The following is a 14,427-nucleotide window of genomic DNA, read 5'->3' as shown; positions in this document are numbered from 1 at the left end:
ACCCCCAAAACCTGACTTGCACACCCACAGTTTGACTTATCTGCCTTGTTGAGAAGGCCGGTGGAAAGGACTCAAGTGAGCTAGCGTGAGGCTCGCCGTTGTCTTTGTCATCTGCACACGGGCAGAGGCTGTCCTGCGCATGCACGATCACATACACACATAATTGCATGCCTTTGTAGAAACGTTCTTCTGATTTGTTTTGGTTCTAGATGATGCAATCACAGAGTTTTCTGGTCCATGAGTTACCATATTGTGGCACTTCAATTGATGGCTGTTTGTTTTCAGGTGGACAGTTTTCTTACAGACACAAAAATGATTTGATAGAGGACAATATTAGCCAAGTAGGTGGTGCCCATTGGACTGGTAGGGTGGAAGGCAGACAAACCAACTGTACCAATGACAGGGTTGAGGCCACAGCCAATAACAGGCCAGAGCCAACTAATTCCAGTTTTGCTCCCACCTTCCTCCCCGCTGAGTTCTACAAGGGCAACACTAAGGACACATGCGCAGCATACATTTAAAGCATGATGCCCACCATGACGTCCCTCAAAGAATTCTGGGAGCTGTAGTTTGTTGAGGGTCCCATCCCAGAGCCACAGTTCCCAGACAGGTAAATCAACCAGCCCCTCTTCCCATTGTAGCTCTGCGAGGGGAATAGAGGCCACATTCCCACAGCTCTCAGCACCAGCCACAATCTACGTTTCCCAGAATTCTTTGAGGGGAAACCACGACTGTTTAAGGTGGTATCACAGTGCTTTAAATATAATGTGTGCAAGTGCCCTGAGATGGAGGAGGAGGAGGAGGACAGGCCAGCTCCCTGGACTGGTTGTAAGTAAGCAGGTAGGTAGGTAGGTTGGGGGGCTGGCTGAGGGTTGGTGGAGTGGATCCCTGTTTGCCCAAACAGGCCAGCTTGCACTGGCCAAGTCCTTTGCCCTCCCAATTTTGGGGAGCTTATCCGCCAAACTGATGCACGCCTCTTTCTCCCCAGGTGCCTCACGATCCTCTGTCGTCCGATGCAAGCCGGGAGCCAACTGCCCCAACACGCAGAGTGGCCTCCGCAGGCAACATTCCCCCTTGTCTGCCGCTGAAGATTCTGCTGCTCCCATTCTAGAGCTGCAGAGTCGAAGTCCCTCCGGATTTTGCCGGCACGGCAGAGGAGAGAGGCAGAACAGATCAGGTAGGCACCCCGTAGCCTGAGCGTCACGCCTTCCTGTTGTGCCTTGGGTACCAAAATAAAATTTGAAAAAAGCCTTCCCTGTCCCAACAAGGCATGAATAGTTTATTATTATTGATGATGATGGTAATAATAATAATAATAATAATAATAATAATAATAATAATAATAATGTAAAGGGACCCCTGACCATTTGGTCCAGTTGTGGCCGACTATGTGGCTCATCTCGCTTTATTGGCCGAGGGAGCCGGCGTACAGCTTCCGGGTCATGTGGCCAGCATGACTAAGCCGCTTCTGGCGAACCAGAGCAGAGCACGGAAACGCCGTTTACCTTTCCGCCAGAGCGGTACCTATTTAGCTACTTGCACTGGTGTGCTTTCGAACTGCTAGGTTGGCAGGAGCAACGGGAGCTCACCCCATCGCGGGGATTCGAACTGCCAACCTTCTGATCAGCAAGCCCTAGGCTCTGTGGTTTAACCCACAGCGCCACCCGCATCCAATAATAATAATAATAATAATAATAATAATAATAATAATAATTGCATTTATATCCCACCTTTTTCTCCAAGGAGCTTGAGGTGGCCTCCTCATTTAATCCCCCACAACAACCCTGTGAGGTAGGTTAGGCTGAGAAAAGGCGGTGACAATCTCAAGGTCAGCCAGTGAGTTTCATGGCTGAGTGGGGATTCGAACCCTGGCCTCCCAGGTCCTGATCCGAAAATCTATTTGCTAGCTCTCACTGACCCCTACACTGACCTACGTATTTTGGGAGTGGCACAGCAAGGGAAGGAAGGTTGTGTGAAGAAAGACACTCCGCTCTCTGTCCTCCAGCCAGGCCCAGTTCAGAGGCAAATTCCAGCCAGGCAAAGACCCCTGCGGAGGGTGCAGAGAACGCCGAGGGGTGTGGCTTGGGGAGGGGTGTGGCCTGCAAAGAGTCCCAAGGGCAAGAGGCCTGGAGGGCTGCATTTGAATTCTAGACCTGAGATCTACTACCCCTGAGTAAAGAAACTAACCCAAAATATGGTGGGCTCATAGCCCAGTGGTAGAGTTCCTGCTTCTTGTGCATAGTGTCCCAGGTTGATTCGTACCCCTCTCTTGTGGATGTTTTTTGTTTTTTTTTTGCGGATATGAAGGATGGCTGGTCAAAATGAGATGTGTCGTGTCACGTTGCAAGTTTGCAGCGAGCAAGTTGCATCGCAGAAGACTTCTCAAGTAGGACATATGAGCCCTGGGTACAGAGGTGGAGCTAAATCAGATCCCAGGGGCCTCTGAAAGGCAGTTCAGTTCTGCCACTGAAGCAGCGATGCTTTTTCTTTCATTCATAGGCGGAGAGAAGAGAAAGAAGTGAGAAAACCAGAGGAAGGACCCATTTTTGAGATTGTTAAAAATTGAGAGTTGGACTGGGGGGGTCTTTATGTTTGCTTTTTTGGAGAATATTTTGAGTGGCTGCCTGTGTTGTGTGTTTTTTTTGGAGGGGTAGTGGGCTTTGATTCCTATGTTTTGTTTTTGTTTTTTGGGGTGCCGATATTTTATCTATTGTTTAGGGCAAGGAGGTTCAAAGTACAGTGGTACCTCGGTCTTCGGACATAGTCTGTTCTGGAAGACTGTTCAACTTCCAAAACGTTTGAAAACTGAGGCGCAAAGGGAACTGAAAAAAATAACATGTACACGCAGGAGGAGCCGTTCGACTTCCAAGGCGCGTTTGAAAACGGAAGCATTTACTTCCGGGTTTTCGGCATTCAAAAACCGAAACATTCAGCTTCCGAGACGCTTGGAAACCAAGGTACCACTTTATTGCCAGCTTTCATGCTGTGAAATGGGCGCTTTGTGGTGCCCGTGGCAGTTTCTTAGATTTCCAAATGTGCCCTTGGCACATTTTCAACGCCACAGAAGGCTGGGGACCTCTGGCCTACTCCAACTGGGAGCAGTTTTCCAGGGCCTCCGGGGAGAGAAGGGTTTTTCTTGTCCCTTCATGCTGGAGACTTTTTCAAGTTGAGGTAGCATCAGGGATTGAAGCTAGGAGCGCCCCGCAAAGCATGAAGTACACCCATGTCCCAAACAGAAAGGAGTCTCAGTGGGTATTCACTTTTTGTTCTTGTTGCTTTTGATCTGCAGGTGATACGTAGTTGGCTGCCTCTCCACTCATGTGTGCTGTGTTACCTTTGCATTGAAAAGAATATGGTGGAATAGCGAAGTGACAACATATATTTACATAAAGAATTACGCAGATTGCTTAAATTGTATAATTTCACCTGCAGCAGACGGCAATACGAATAACATCATTTTGGGCAAACTGTTTAATCTGACCGTGGGCCTCTCCAGGCTGGTGGTTTTGTGTGGCAACGTGTCTCTGAAGCGATGGTGATAATGCGTTAGTGCTGGATTTATACTGGACTGCCCACACACAATATTCTTCTTTATTAGTTGTTCGACACAAGATAGTATCACCAAGGCAACTACAGTCATACCTTGGTTGATGAACGCCTTGGTACTCGAACGTTTTGGCTCCCGAACCCCACAAACCTGGAAGTGTTTGTGAACGTTCTTTGGAACCCGAATGTCTGTTCTGGCTGTTGGCAGAGGGCCTTCTTGGTGGTGGCACCCGCCCTGTGGAACGCCCTCCCATCAGATGTCAAGGAAATACAGTGGAATCTTGGTTTTTGAACGTAATCTGTTCCGGAAGACCATTCGACTTCTGAAATGTTTGAAAACCAAAAACTGAAAGCACAAGCCTCAGATCAATAGGGAAACTCTAAATGGAAGCCACTTAGCACATTCGGCTTCTGAAAATCGTTTCAAAACGGGAGCAGTTACTTCCAGGTTTTCGGTGTTTGGGTTCCAAAATGTTCGTCGATGGAGACGTTCGAGAACCGAAGTTCCACTATAAACAACTACTGACTTTTAGAAGACATCTGAAGGCAGTCCTGTTTTAGGAAGTTCTTAGTGTTTATTGTATTTTAAATATCGGTTGGGAGCCACCCAGAGTGGCTGGAGAAACCCAGTCAGATTTGGAGAAATTGATTGGCAGCTTCGCTTGCCCTCCTTGGAGCCCACACGCTTCCCTGCGTGTCTCTGCTGCTCCGGGCCTCCAGCTGCAGTTAGCAGAGCTTAGCACAGCGACAGAAGCAGAGCCTTGTGTGCAGTAAATCAGTCAGACGCTCGGTGTCTTTCTTATCTTACAAAGAGCTTTAATCTCGTACAAATCAACAGATCGTAAATCCCGGTGACACGCAACTCATTTTCCCGGTACGTTCCAAACCGGAGCTGAGCGCACACTGTGTGTGTCTCTCTCTCTCTCTCTCAGAGATACAGAACACTCCCACTTCCGTCAGTGTTCTTTTGCCACGCCTCAAAGAATGTGAGACGTCACTCAGAACTTCTTAACCCTGTAAGTTCTCACTCTCACCATAACCCCTCTCGTATCACATTCTGAGAGGACTTGTGAACAGACCTTTACAGACCTCTGTGTGTCCCACACCTTCCCACCTGCTTGTTGAGTCTCCTCACAAATCTCTGGTTCGCACTGTGCGAGACCAACCCATGCATTTGTGACTCGAAACCTCTCAGGTGGAATTCCCTTTGTTGCCCGTGAAGACCGCCTGGGCACAAACTGCGGTTCTTCTTCTGACCCACTGGGGCCAGCAAGTGCGTCTTCTTCATCAGACGACTCCCCCTCTGACTTGACCCGTCTGTGAGCTTTCTCCATCGCTCTAACAGGAGATGAGGGCTCACTCTTGGACACTCCTTTCACAACCTGTGGAGACGCCTCCCCCTGGTGCTGACCCTGATCATCGAACAGATCACCATTACCTGGCTCTCCCTCCTCCTCAGATTCGGACAGACAATCTGAGACAACGTCATGGCTGACTTTGCGCCTTGACCTACTTTCCTGCTGCTCTTTGAACTCAGCATGCTTACTGACCAGAAGCTTGGTTTGATCACCTTCTGGGTATGCAAATCTCCACCCCTTTGTCGCAGGCTCATACCCACAGAAGATCATTTCCTGGTACCTTGGACCACCCTCTTGCTGCAGACACTTTGGTACAGGCACCATGGCTCTGCAACCAAACGAACGGAAGAAATGCACCTGCGGCTTCTGTCCGTTGAGCAAGAAATACGGGGTGTCACCTACCACTGCATTGTAGCACCTGTTCATCGTGAAATTGGCCGTTTTTACTGCCTCCCCCCAGAAACTGTGAGGCAACCCAGAGTCACACAGTGGAACCTCTGAAACTTGAACCAGAGCCTTACTCCTCAGCTCTGCCACGCCACTCTCCTGAGGCGAAGTCACCTTGTGACGTATCCCCCTCTGGCGAAAGAAACTCTTTAGAGCAGACCCAGTGACCTCTGAACCACGGTCACACTTGAATCCCTGCACCTTGGTGGAGAACCTCTGTTCCACCTCCGCAACCCAATCCCTGATTAGTTGCGTTGCTTCCTCCTGCGTTTTCAGCAAAAAAGCCCAGGAGTTCTGAGTGAAATCATCTGCCAAAATCAGCAGAAACCTGGCTCCGCCCAGACTTGGCTGAGGCATAGGCCCAAACAGGTCTGCGTGCACAAGCTCAAAAGGCTTTGTGGTTACTCTCTCCACCCTGGGATAGCTGTATCCCTTGTTCTTGGCTTTCCTGCAAGCCCTGCAATTTAGGGTTTCACCACATTCTCTTACCTTGCACCCTTTGGTGCATTCTGATAACATCTGCAAGTCATCACAAGACCCATGTGCAATCCTTTTGTGCCACACACATGCACATGAAACATGAGTGTGAATGTTTGCTTTCCCAGCATTCCCCACTCCCTTTTCCTCCAGAGGTGTTTCCAGAACAAAGAGGTTCTGATTTTTCTCAACACGTACCAGTTGCTTCCCCCCTCTGGAAATTGTACAGACATTGTTCTCAAAACAAACCATATACCCCTCCTGTAAAAGACACGGTACAGACAAAAGACAACAATTCAGTCCCGGCGCCACGTAGACTTCCAGCTGCGCCTGCAAGAAAGAAACAAAAACATTGCCGGCTTTTGTTACAAGCCTCTGTGACCCATCAGCAAAACACACTGATTTCCCAGCTGAAACAGCTCTGCAGTTCTTTATCTGGACACCAGGTGTCTCAGGCACGAGATGTCTATTAGCAGCAGAGTCAATGACCCAACGTAGCACACTGTCCTTCGTTGCCTTAGCAACAGAGTTCCTTCTGCCCCCCTCTTTGGGGCCGTTACAGGTGTCTTTCAAAACAGCCATTGACGCAAGCAGCTGATAAGCACCTTCTTCCCCTTCCGGCCGTCCCTGTGCCTTCCCACGCTGGCCTCTTCTCCCGGGCTGGTTCCCATGGGAAATGTCCTTGGGACTTTCCTGCCCTTTCTCTCTCTGTGGACAGCAGCGGCGCAGGTGTTCAGGGGAACCGCAAACATAACAGCGACGAATGGAAAACTTTACAAAGTGGCCTTTGGACTTCTGTGCCCCCCCACTCTTGCCAGCAGCACTCCTTGAGGCTTTGCATCTGGGGACGTGGCTTTTGGCTTCCAGCTTGGTGGTTTCTCTGCAAACCTTCTCCAGCTCCTGCCAAACAGCCTGGCACTCAAGACCCTTGGACTGGCCTTTCTGGCCCGCACCACCAAACTTGGGTGCATAGCTTCCAGAGGAACAGCTAGCCTCTGCTTTCCTCTTCCCAGCTCTCAGCAGCTCTCCAGCACACGGCCCATCACGTTGGCGTGTCGAAGCATTGCAGCAGCTTCCTGGGCACTCTGGGCATTCCTCAGCCCCTGCTGGACTCTCAGCTTCTGTGCAGCATCTGGCCCCCTCTGGTGTGGTTCCCACTGCAACCTTCAGTGCCTGCCACACGACCCAGGGCTCCTTCTCGTCCACCTCTTCAAAAGGGACTGCACACGGTTCATGGCTCTCTGCCATCTTCTCCCCCGGGGCCCAGCTTACTTACGAACAGTAGTAGCTTCTCATGCACCCGGTACAGCACAGCTCCTCCAGCGAGCTCCTTGCCTCACGATCTAGGCACAGCTCCCAGCTCCAGCTGGCTTCAGCTTTTCTCAGCGTCTCTTCCTGGCAGGAGATTGCAGCACGCACACACCGGCACGGACTTGGCTTGCTTCACAGCGTCAGCTGACTCCCATAAGCTTTGGAGAAATTGATTGGCAGCTTCGCTTGCCCTCCTTGGAGCCCACACGCTTCCCTGCGTGTCTCTGCTGCTCCGGGCCTCCAGCTGCAGTTAGCAGAGCTTAGCACAGCGACAGAAGCAGAGCCTTGTGTGCAGTAAATCAGTCAGACGCTCGGTGTCTTTCTTATCTTACAAAGAGCTTTAATCTCGTACAAATCAACAGATCGTAAATCCCGGTGACACGCAACTCATTTTCCCGGTACGTTCCAAACCGGAGCTGAGCGCACACTGTGTGTGTCTCTCTCTCTCTCTCTCAGAGATACAGAACACTCCCACTTCTGTCAGTGTTCTTTTGCCACGCCTCAAAGAATGTGAGACGTCACTCAGAACTTCTTAACCCTGTAAGTTCTGACTCTCACCATATCAGATGGGTGGGGTATAAATTGTTGTTGTTGTTGTTGTTGTTAAAAGTTGCAATATTTCGGCAGGAAGTTATGGGGCACACACTGATTGAAGCAAAGCAATATGTCCGACCGGGTGGCCAGTGGTCACATGCTAGCAGTGGGTGGGGCCAGGGGGAAAGTGGGCAGAGCAACCAATGCGAATTTTGCTTTTGTACAGTAGGATAGTTTTTGTGCGGACTCACTCAGAACCTTCTCTATCCTCCATCCAAACAAGTAGGACGCATCACCATCAGAGTTCACTGACATATGCCAGTCAAAGGGAAAACACAGGGTGGGTAAGGGGTGTGGCCGAAGAGGGGTGTTGCCTAGGGAAGGTTCGGGGGGCCAGGCAGACAGACCTGGGGGGCCACATTCCATTTCAGATTGCTCTTTGTCAACCACTTGGAGGCTTCTGGGGGAAGGAGCCTGGGGGAAAACTGCCTTGTCTCCTTGCCTTGAGGTCTCCTTTGGGGTGGTGCTGTGAAATATACTCAGAGTCAAGAGTGGATTTCATGCTCCTTATTCAGCTCATAGTCGTGAGGAGGAATGAATGTTTCCCCAAAGTGTCTGCTTTATATACATTATTTACACAATGGGCTGCACGTGATTGGCTAATTCCGGAATTCTTCTGTAGGCCAATCAGGTCGTGGATTCACTTCCATCTGGAGCTGGATTGGGTGGCTCCTGCAGACCAATCATACTGCTGCATTGTTCTAGGACCAATCAGACTGCTGCATTCTGAATCCTATTGTTCTAGGACCAATCAGACTGCTGCATTTTGGATCCTATTGTTCTAGGACCAATCAGACTGCTGCATTTTGGATCCTATTGTTCTAGGACCAATCAGACTGCTGCATTTTGGATCCTATTCAACTCAGTACATAACATGCTGTGAATTGGGTTCAGAGGGAGAAGGTGAGGAAATGGTGACCGGGACAAGGGAGATGGGTTTGGTAGGGAGGGAGGGGTCCATTGAGGCCATTTTGACTGCACCCGACACCCCCCTCCAAAAAACCACCACCCTGGAATCAGCACTACGTACAAGCAAAGCAGCAGAGGGGGAAACGGCTGCTGCAGGCAGAGACGTATGAAAAACATACAGTGAGTGTTTGCCCCACCCAGGAACCATTCTGGGCCCAGGCATAGCACAAAAAGCCTTCTCTAGAGGCTTCAGGCATTGGGGGCAGTCACACATAATGCTAAACCATGGTTTGTTCAGCAAACCTCAAGTCATCTCACAAAGAAGCCTGCAGCTTGGGTTGCTTTTGCCTTGTGCCTCCATCGCAAGGCTGTCGGGCTCAGACGTAACAGCAAACCATCGCTAAAGTGATCCCCGGTCTGCAGGCTACCAGCAAACCATCGCTCCAGGTCATGGTTTGTTGCCGGAAAACACACAATCGTTCATCTACTGGGCTGGGTTCAGATGTCCAAACAAACAGCGTTTGGGCTAAACAACCATGGTTTTGCTTTGTGCATGACCCAGGTTACTAGTGTGAACCAAATTCCCAGAATTCTCTGGCCTGCTGCTGCTCGCTTTCAATCGACAAATGCATCTGATTCCATGCCCTCTTTTCAATACCAGCTGTGTGGCCTGGGGTTCCTCCTTTCAGATATGGGAGGTGGTCTCGATCCCCCTTTAACAGTCACTGCTGCCTCTTTTTGCAGGGGAAGACGGGACCCAGGGCCACGGGGAGAATGGCAGCCAGGAGAGCCACGTGCAGACGCGGTGCGAGTCCTGTACGTCCACGTTCCTCAAGATTGTCTGGGGATTTCTGATCATCCTCTCCGTCTCCTCCTCCTGGGTCGGAACAACGCAGATTGTGAAAATCACATACAAGAACTTTGATTACCCGTTTTTCATGACTTGGTTTTCCACAAACTGGAACATTATGTTTTTCCCAGTGTATTACTCTGGGCATCTTGCAACGGCACAGGAAAAGCAATCTCCAATCAAAAAAATCAGGTAGGCCTATCATTTATTTCATTCCTATCCCACCATTTTCTCCAGGGAGCCCAAGGTGACTGACATGGTTCTCCCCCTCCTCATTTAATCCCCACAATGACCCTGTGAGGTAGATTGGGCTCAGTATACCTGAAGGAGCGTCTCCACCCCCATTGTTCTGCCTGGACATGGAGGTCCAGCTCCGATGGCCTTCTGGTGGTTCCCTCGCTGTGAGAAGTGAGGTTACAGGGAACCAGGCAGAGGGCCTTCTTGGTGGTGGCACCCGCCCTGTGGAACGCCCTCCCATCAGGTGTCAAGGAAATAAACAACTATCTGGCTTGTAGAAGACATCTGTTTAGGGAAGTTTTTAATGTTTGATGTTTTATTGTGTTTTTAAATATTCTGTTGGGAGCAGCCCAGAGTGGCTGGGGCAACCCAGCCAGATGGGCGGGGTATAAATAAAAATTATTATTATTTATTGAGGCACTGGCTGGCCCAAGGTCACATTCAGTGAAAGTTTCATGACCGAGTGGGGATTCGAACCCTGGCCTTCCAAGTCCTAATCCAGCACTATAAACCACTATGCCATGCTGGTTCCATTACGATGGCAAGGAGTCTTCCTGGGTAGAATTGATCAAAGGCCCATCTATCAAGCAAACGCAAAGCTGGGAAGATGCTGGACTCAGGTCCCACTTTGACATTTATTTCTTGTGTTTGTCCACACCCTGGATTTTAAGACTCCTGTTTTCTTTCCCTTGTGTGTGCAGGGAATGCAGTCGGATCTTTGGCGAGGATGGTCTGACGCTGAAACTCTTTCTTAAAAGGACAGCTCCCTTTTCTATTCTCTGGACTTTGACTAACTACCTTTACTTGCTGGCTTTAAAGAAGCTGACAGCCACGGACGTCTCGGCCCTATTCTGCTGCAACAAAGCCTTTGTCTTCCTCCTCTCGTGGATTGTACTGAAGGACAGGTTCATGGGTGTAAGGGTAATGACCTCCGCCATTCCCTCTCATTCTCGTTCTCGCTCCCCATTGTGGGTAGGCCATGCACCATGTTGGCTTTGCAGTGAATATAACCAGAAAGGGGCATCAACTTTGGTAGAAATGGTTTCGGTTAACAGCCCTCAGGCGATGCTGAAAACCTTGGGTTGCATTCATGGGAGTCATTTTTATGGAGAAATCTCACCATCAGGTTGCTTTTCCTTGTGATTCTTCCACAAGGAACATCTCATAAATGTTGCCCTCTGGTGAGGAAACTGAGATACAACAATGGGAAAACTAATCCACTAATATATATATATATATGTATGTATATACCGTATTTTTCGCACCATAGGACGCACTTTTTCCCTCCTAAAAAGCAAGGGAAAATGTGTGTGCGTCCTATGGAGCGAATGCAGGCTTTCACTGAAGCCTGGAGAGCGAGAGGGGTCGGTGCGCACCGACCCCTCTCGCTCTCCAGGCTTCAGGAAGCTATCCGCTAGCCATGGGAGACCCAGCTCTCCCACGGCTAGCGGAGTGCTGCATTAATCCCGAAGCTTGGGGCGTGCGGAGCTCAGCGCGCCCCAAGCTTCTGGGTGCCGGCAAGGTCTCCGCTAGCCGTCTAGCGGAGACCTTGCCGGCACCCAGAAGCTTGGGGCGCGCTGAGCTCCGCACGCCCCAAACTTCGGGATTAGCGCAGCGCTCCGCTAGCCGTGTCTAGGCTGCGGATGGTAGCCTGCTTCCCGGAGCGTTGGGCGCCCTGAAAGCAGAGCGCCCGGCGCTTCGGGAACATATCCGCAGCCTAGGCAGCCCTGCGGGAGGTCCCGCAGGGCTGTCTAGGCTGCGGATAGCAGCCTGCTTCCCGGAGCGTTGGGCACCCTGAAAGCAGAGCGCCCGGCGCTTCGGGAACACATCCGCAGCGTGGGGAGCCTTGCAGGAGTTCCCCACAGGGCTCCCCACGCTGCGGATAGCAGCCTGCCGCCCGGCGGGTGGGGCGCCCTGAAGCAGAGCGCCCCTCGCGCCAGGCAGACATCTGCAGCGTGGGGAGCCCTGCAGGAGTTCCCCGCAAGGCTCCCCAAGCTGCGGATAGCAGCCTGCCGCTCGGCGGGCAAGGCGCCCTGAATCAGAGCGCCCCTCATGCTGGGCAGACACCCGCAGCGTGGGGAGCCCTGCAGGAGTTCCCCGCAGGGCTCCCCACGCTGCGGATAGCAGCCTGCTGCCTGGCGGGTGGGGCCCGCTGAAGCAGAGCGCCCCGCGCGCCAGGCAGACATCAGCCAGCCCCACAAGCTCGGGGGACAGCAGGGAGGCGCAGCGCCACCATCCCGCTGTTCCTCCACCTGGTTCGGTTTCCCTGACCTGCTTTTTGGGGGGAAATAAAGGGAAAAAATTTTTCCTTTATTTCCCCCCCCAAAAACTAGCTGCGTCCTATGGGACGGAGCGTCCTATGGTGCGAAAAATACGGTATATATAGTGGTACCTTGGTTCTCGAACGGCTTAGTTGTCAAACAAATCGGCTCCCGAACGCCAAAAACCCGGAAGTAAGTGTTCCGGTTTTGGAACGTTTTTCGGAAGCCGAACGTCCGAGTGTAGGAAGCTCCTTTGGCCAATCGGAAGCTGCGCCTCGGTTTTTGAACAGTTTCAGGAGTTGAACGGACGTCCAGAATGGATTACGTTTGAGAACCAAGGTTCCACTGTAATGCAAACTTATTTGCATACAACCGGGGTTGTATCTTTCTTTAGCTCCTCAGGAACACATTTTTAAGGAAAACTAACTGGAAGAATGACTGGTAAATGTTGGATTGTAGACGTTGCTAGTACAATTTCACCCTTATTGGGGGTGGGGGGCGCAGAGGCACTCACCTGACCTCCCAAGAACTGGGTCCCTTTTGCTTCTCTGTAAAGACCGGGGTGGGTGTTGGTATTCTTGAGAGTGTATGGATCAGGGCCATTGTGCAAAATGAAGAAATACAGCTAATCATTCACCTGCCTTGTATCTAGTATCACCGATGCCAATAAGGATATGGTGGGAAATATTTCCCTTAGAATTAATGATAGTGGAATAATAATAATAATAATAATAATAATAATAATAATAATAATTTATTATTTATACCCTGCCCATCTGGCTGAGTTTCCCCAGCCACTCTGGGCATCTTCCGATCAAGTGTTAAAAACAATACAGCATTAAATATTAAAAACTTCCCTAAACAGGGCTGCCTTCAGATGTCTTATTATGCACATTTAATAATAATAATAATAATAATAATAATAATAATAATAATAATAATAATATCATCTGGCCGGGTTTCCCCAGCCACTCTGAGTGGCTCCCAACAGAATTAATGGTAATAATTTTTTTTAAAAAAAACGATAAAACATCATACATTAAAAACTTTCCTTAAGAGGGCTGCCTTCAGATGTCTTCAAAAAGTCAGATAGTTGTTTATTTCCTTGACATCTGATGGGAGGGCATTCCACAGGGCGGGCGCCACCACTGAGAAGGCACCCTTTCGGAAAGATTGAAAGACGTGTGCCCAAAGGGATTGTTTAAGAAGCAAATGCTACCCATCAGTATTAAAAGGAAAGGCTTTCTTTAATGCCCCCGTTCCTGATTTCTATTTCTGTAGCACAACAAAGCCCCAAATGCTCTCCCAAAATAACCCGTGCATCTTTTCAACTCGCGGCACCATCAATTAATGTTTGCCCTCGCCAGTTAAAATTGTCCTCCTGACGGCAAATTAACTGAACGAAAGCTTTCGTGGGTAAATCCGTTGATTAAACCGATTTGAGCTTCCTGCTCCAGTGTTTATTCCATGGTTCTCTCTGTCCAATTTACTCTGCCCCTTAATGAACACACATATAAACTAGATGAGGCAGATAAGCAAACCGGTGGGATGAGCCGATGGAGGAGGATGCCTTCTGGAAGATGCAGAATGAAGGAGCTGGGAGGGCCTCGTACATCTTTGCTGGGAACTGCAAGGAGAGAGGGGCTGTTGCACTCAAGATCAGCTTGTGGGCTTTCCAAAGGCATCTAGGATGCTGGAGTGGAGAGTGTGGAGGGAGAAATTTGGTTCCGTTTGTGTTTTAATATCTGCACTTCTCTGAATTTTGAGGTGCATTTCTGCAGCCAAGGAATGTACAGTGGTACCTCGGGTTACAGACGTTTCAGGTTACAGACTCTGCTAACCCAGAAATAGTACCTCAGGTTATGAACTTTGCTTCAGGATAAGAACAGAAATTGCACGATGGCGGTGCGGCAGCGGGAGGCCCCATTAGCTAAAGTGGTGCTTCAGGTTAACGACAGTTTCAGGTTAAGAACAGACCTCCAGAACGAATTAAGTTCTTATCCCGAGGTGGTTCGAATCCCCGCAACGGGGTGAGCTCCCGTTGCTCGGTCCCTGCTCCTGCCAACCTAGCAGTTTGAAAGCACATCAAAGTGCAAGTAGATAAATAGGTACCACTCTGGCGGGAAGGTAAACGGTGTTTCCATGCGCTGCTCTGGTTCGCCAGAAGCGGCTTAGTCATGCTGGCCACATGACCCGGAAGCTGTACGCTGGCTCCCTCGGCCAGTAAAGTGAGATGAGCGCTGCAACCCCAGAGCTGGTCACGACTGGACCTAATGGTCAGGGGTCCCTTTACCTTTACCTTTACCACTGTATACAAAAATGCATTTTTTTTGTAATCGTCTCCCCACAAACCCAGGGGTTATGTTCCTGGGAACCATGCGTATATGTGAAATCATATATGGTGGGGAACACCACCTAAAAAGCCTGTAAACAGCCT

The 14,427-nt window shown here is 50.1% G+C and overlaps 1 protein-coding gene across 2 annotated transcripts in view; it reads left to right on the top strand.

Moving 5' to 3' along the window:
• LOC310762905 (solute carrier family 35 member F4) overlaps positions 1–14,427 on the top strand; it is a 164,408-nt gene that overhangs the window by 109,249 nt on the left and 40,732 nt on the right. For both annotated transcript variants that reach the window (XM_083614595.1, XM_083614596.1), the window contains exons 2-4: positions 989–1,177; positions 9,387–9,684; positions 10,431–10,650. In XM_083614595.1, the coding sequence (XP_083470721.1) occupies positions 989–1,177; positions 9,387–9,684; positions 10,431–10,650 (707 nt within the window). The remainder of the gene's footprint in view (positions 1–988; positions 1,178–9,386; positions 9,685–10,430; positions 10,651–14,427) is intronic.

This window comes from Podarcis filfolensis (assembly GCF_964270895.1).
Source record: "Podarcis filfolensis genome assembly, chromosome: 1".
Lineage (NCBI taxonomy): Eukaryota > Metazoa > Chordata > Lepidosauria > Squamata > Lacertidae > Podarcis > Podarcis filfolensis.
The sequence above is the reverse complement of the archived record's forward strand: the minus strand, read 5'-3'. Positions and strand labels throughout refer to the sequence as shown.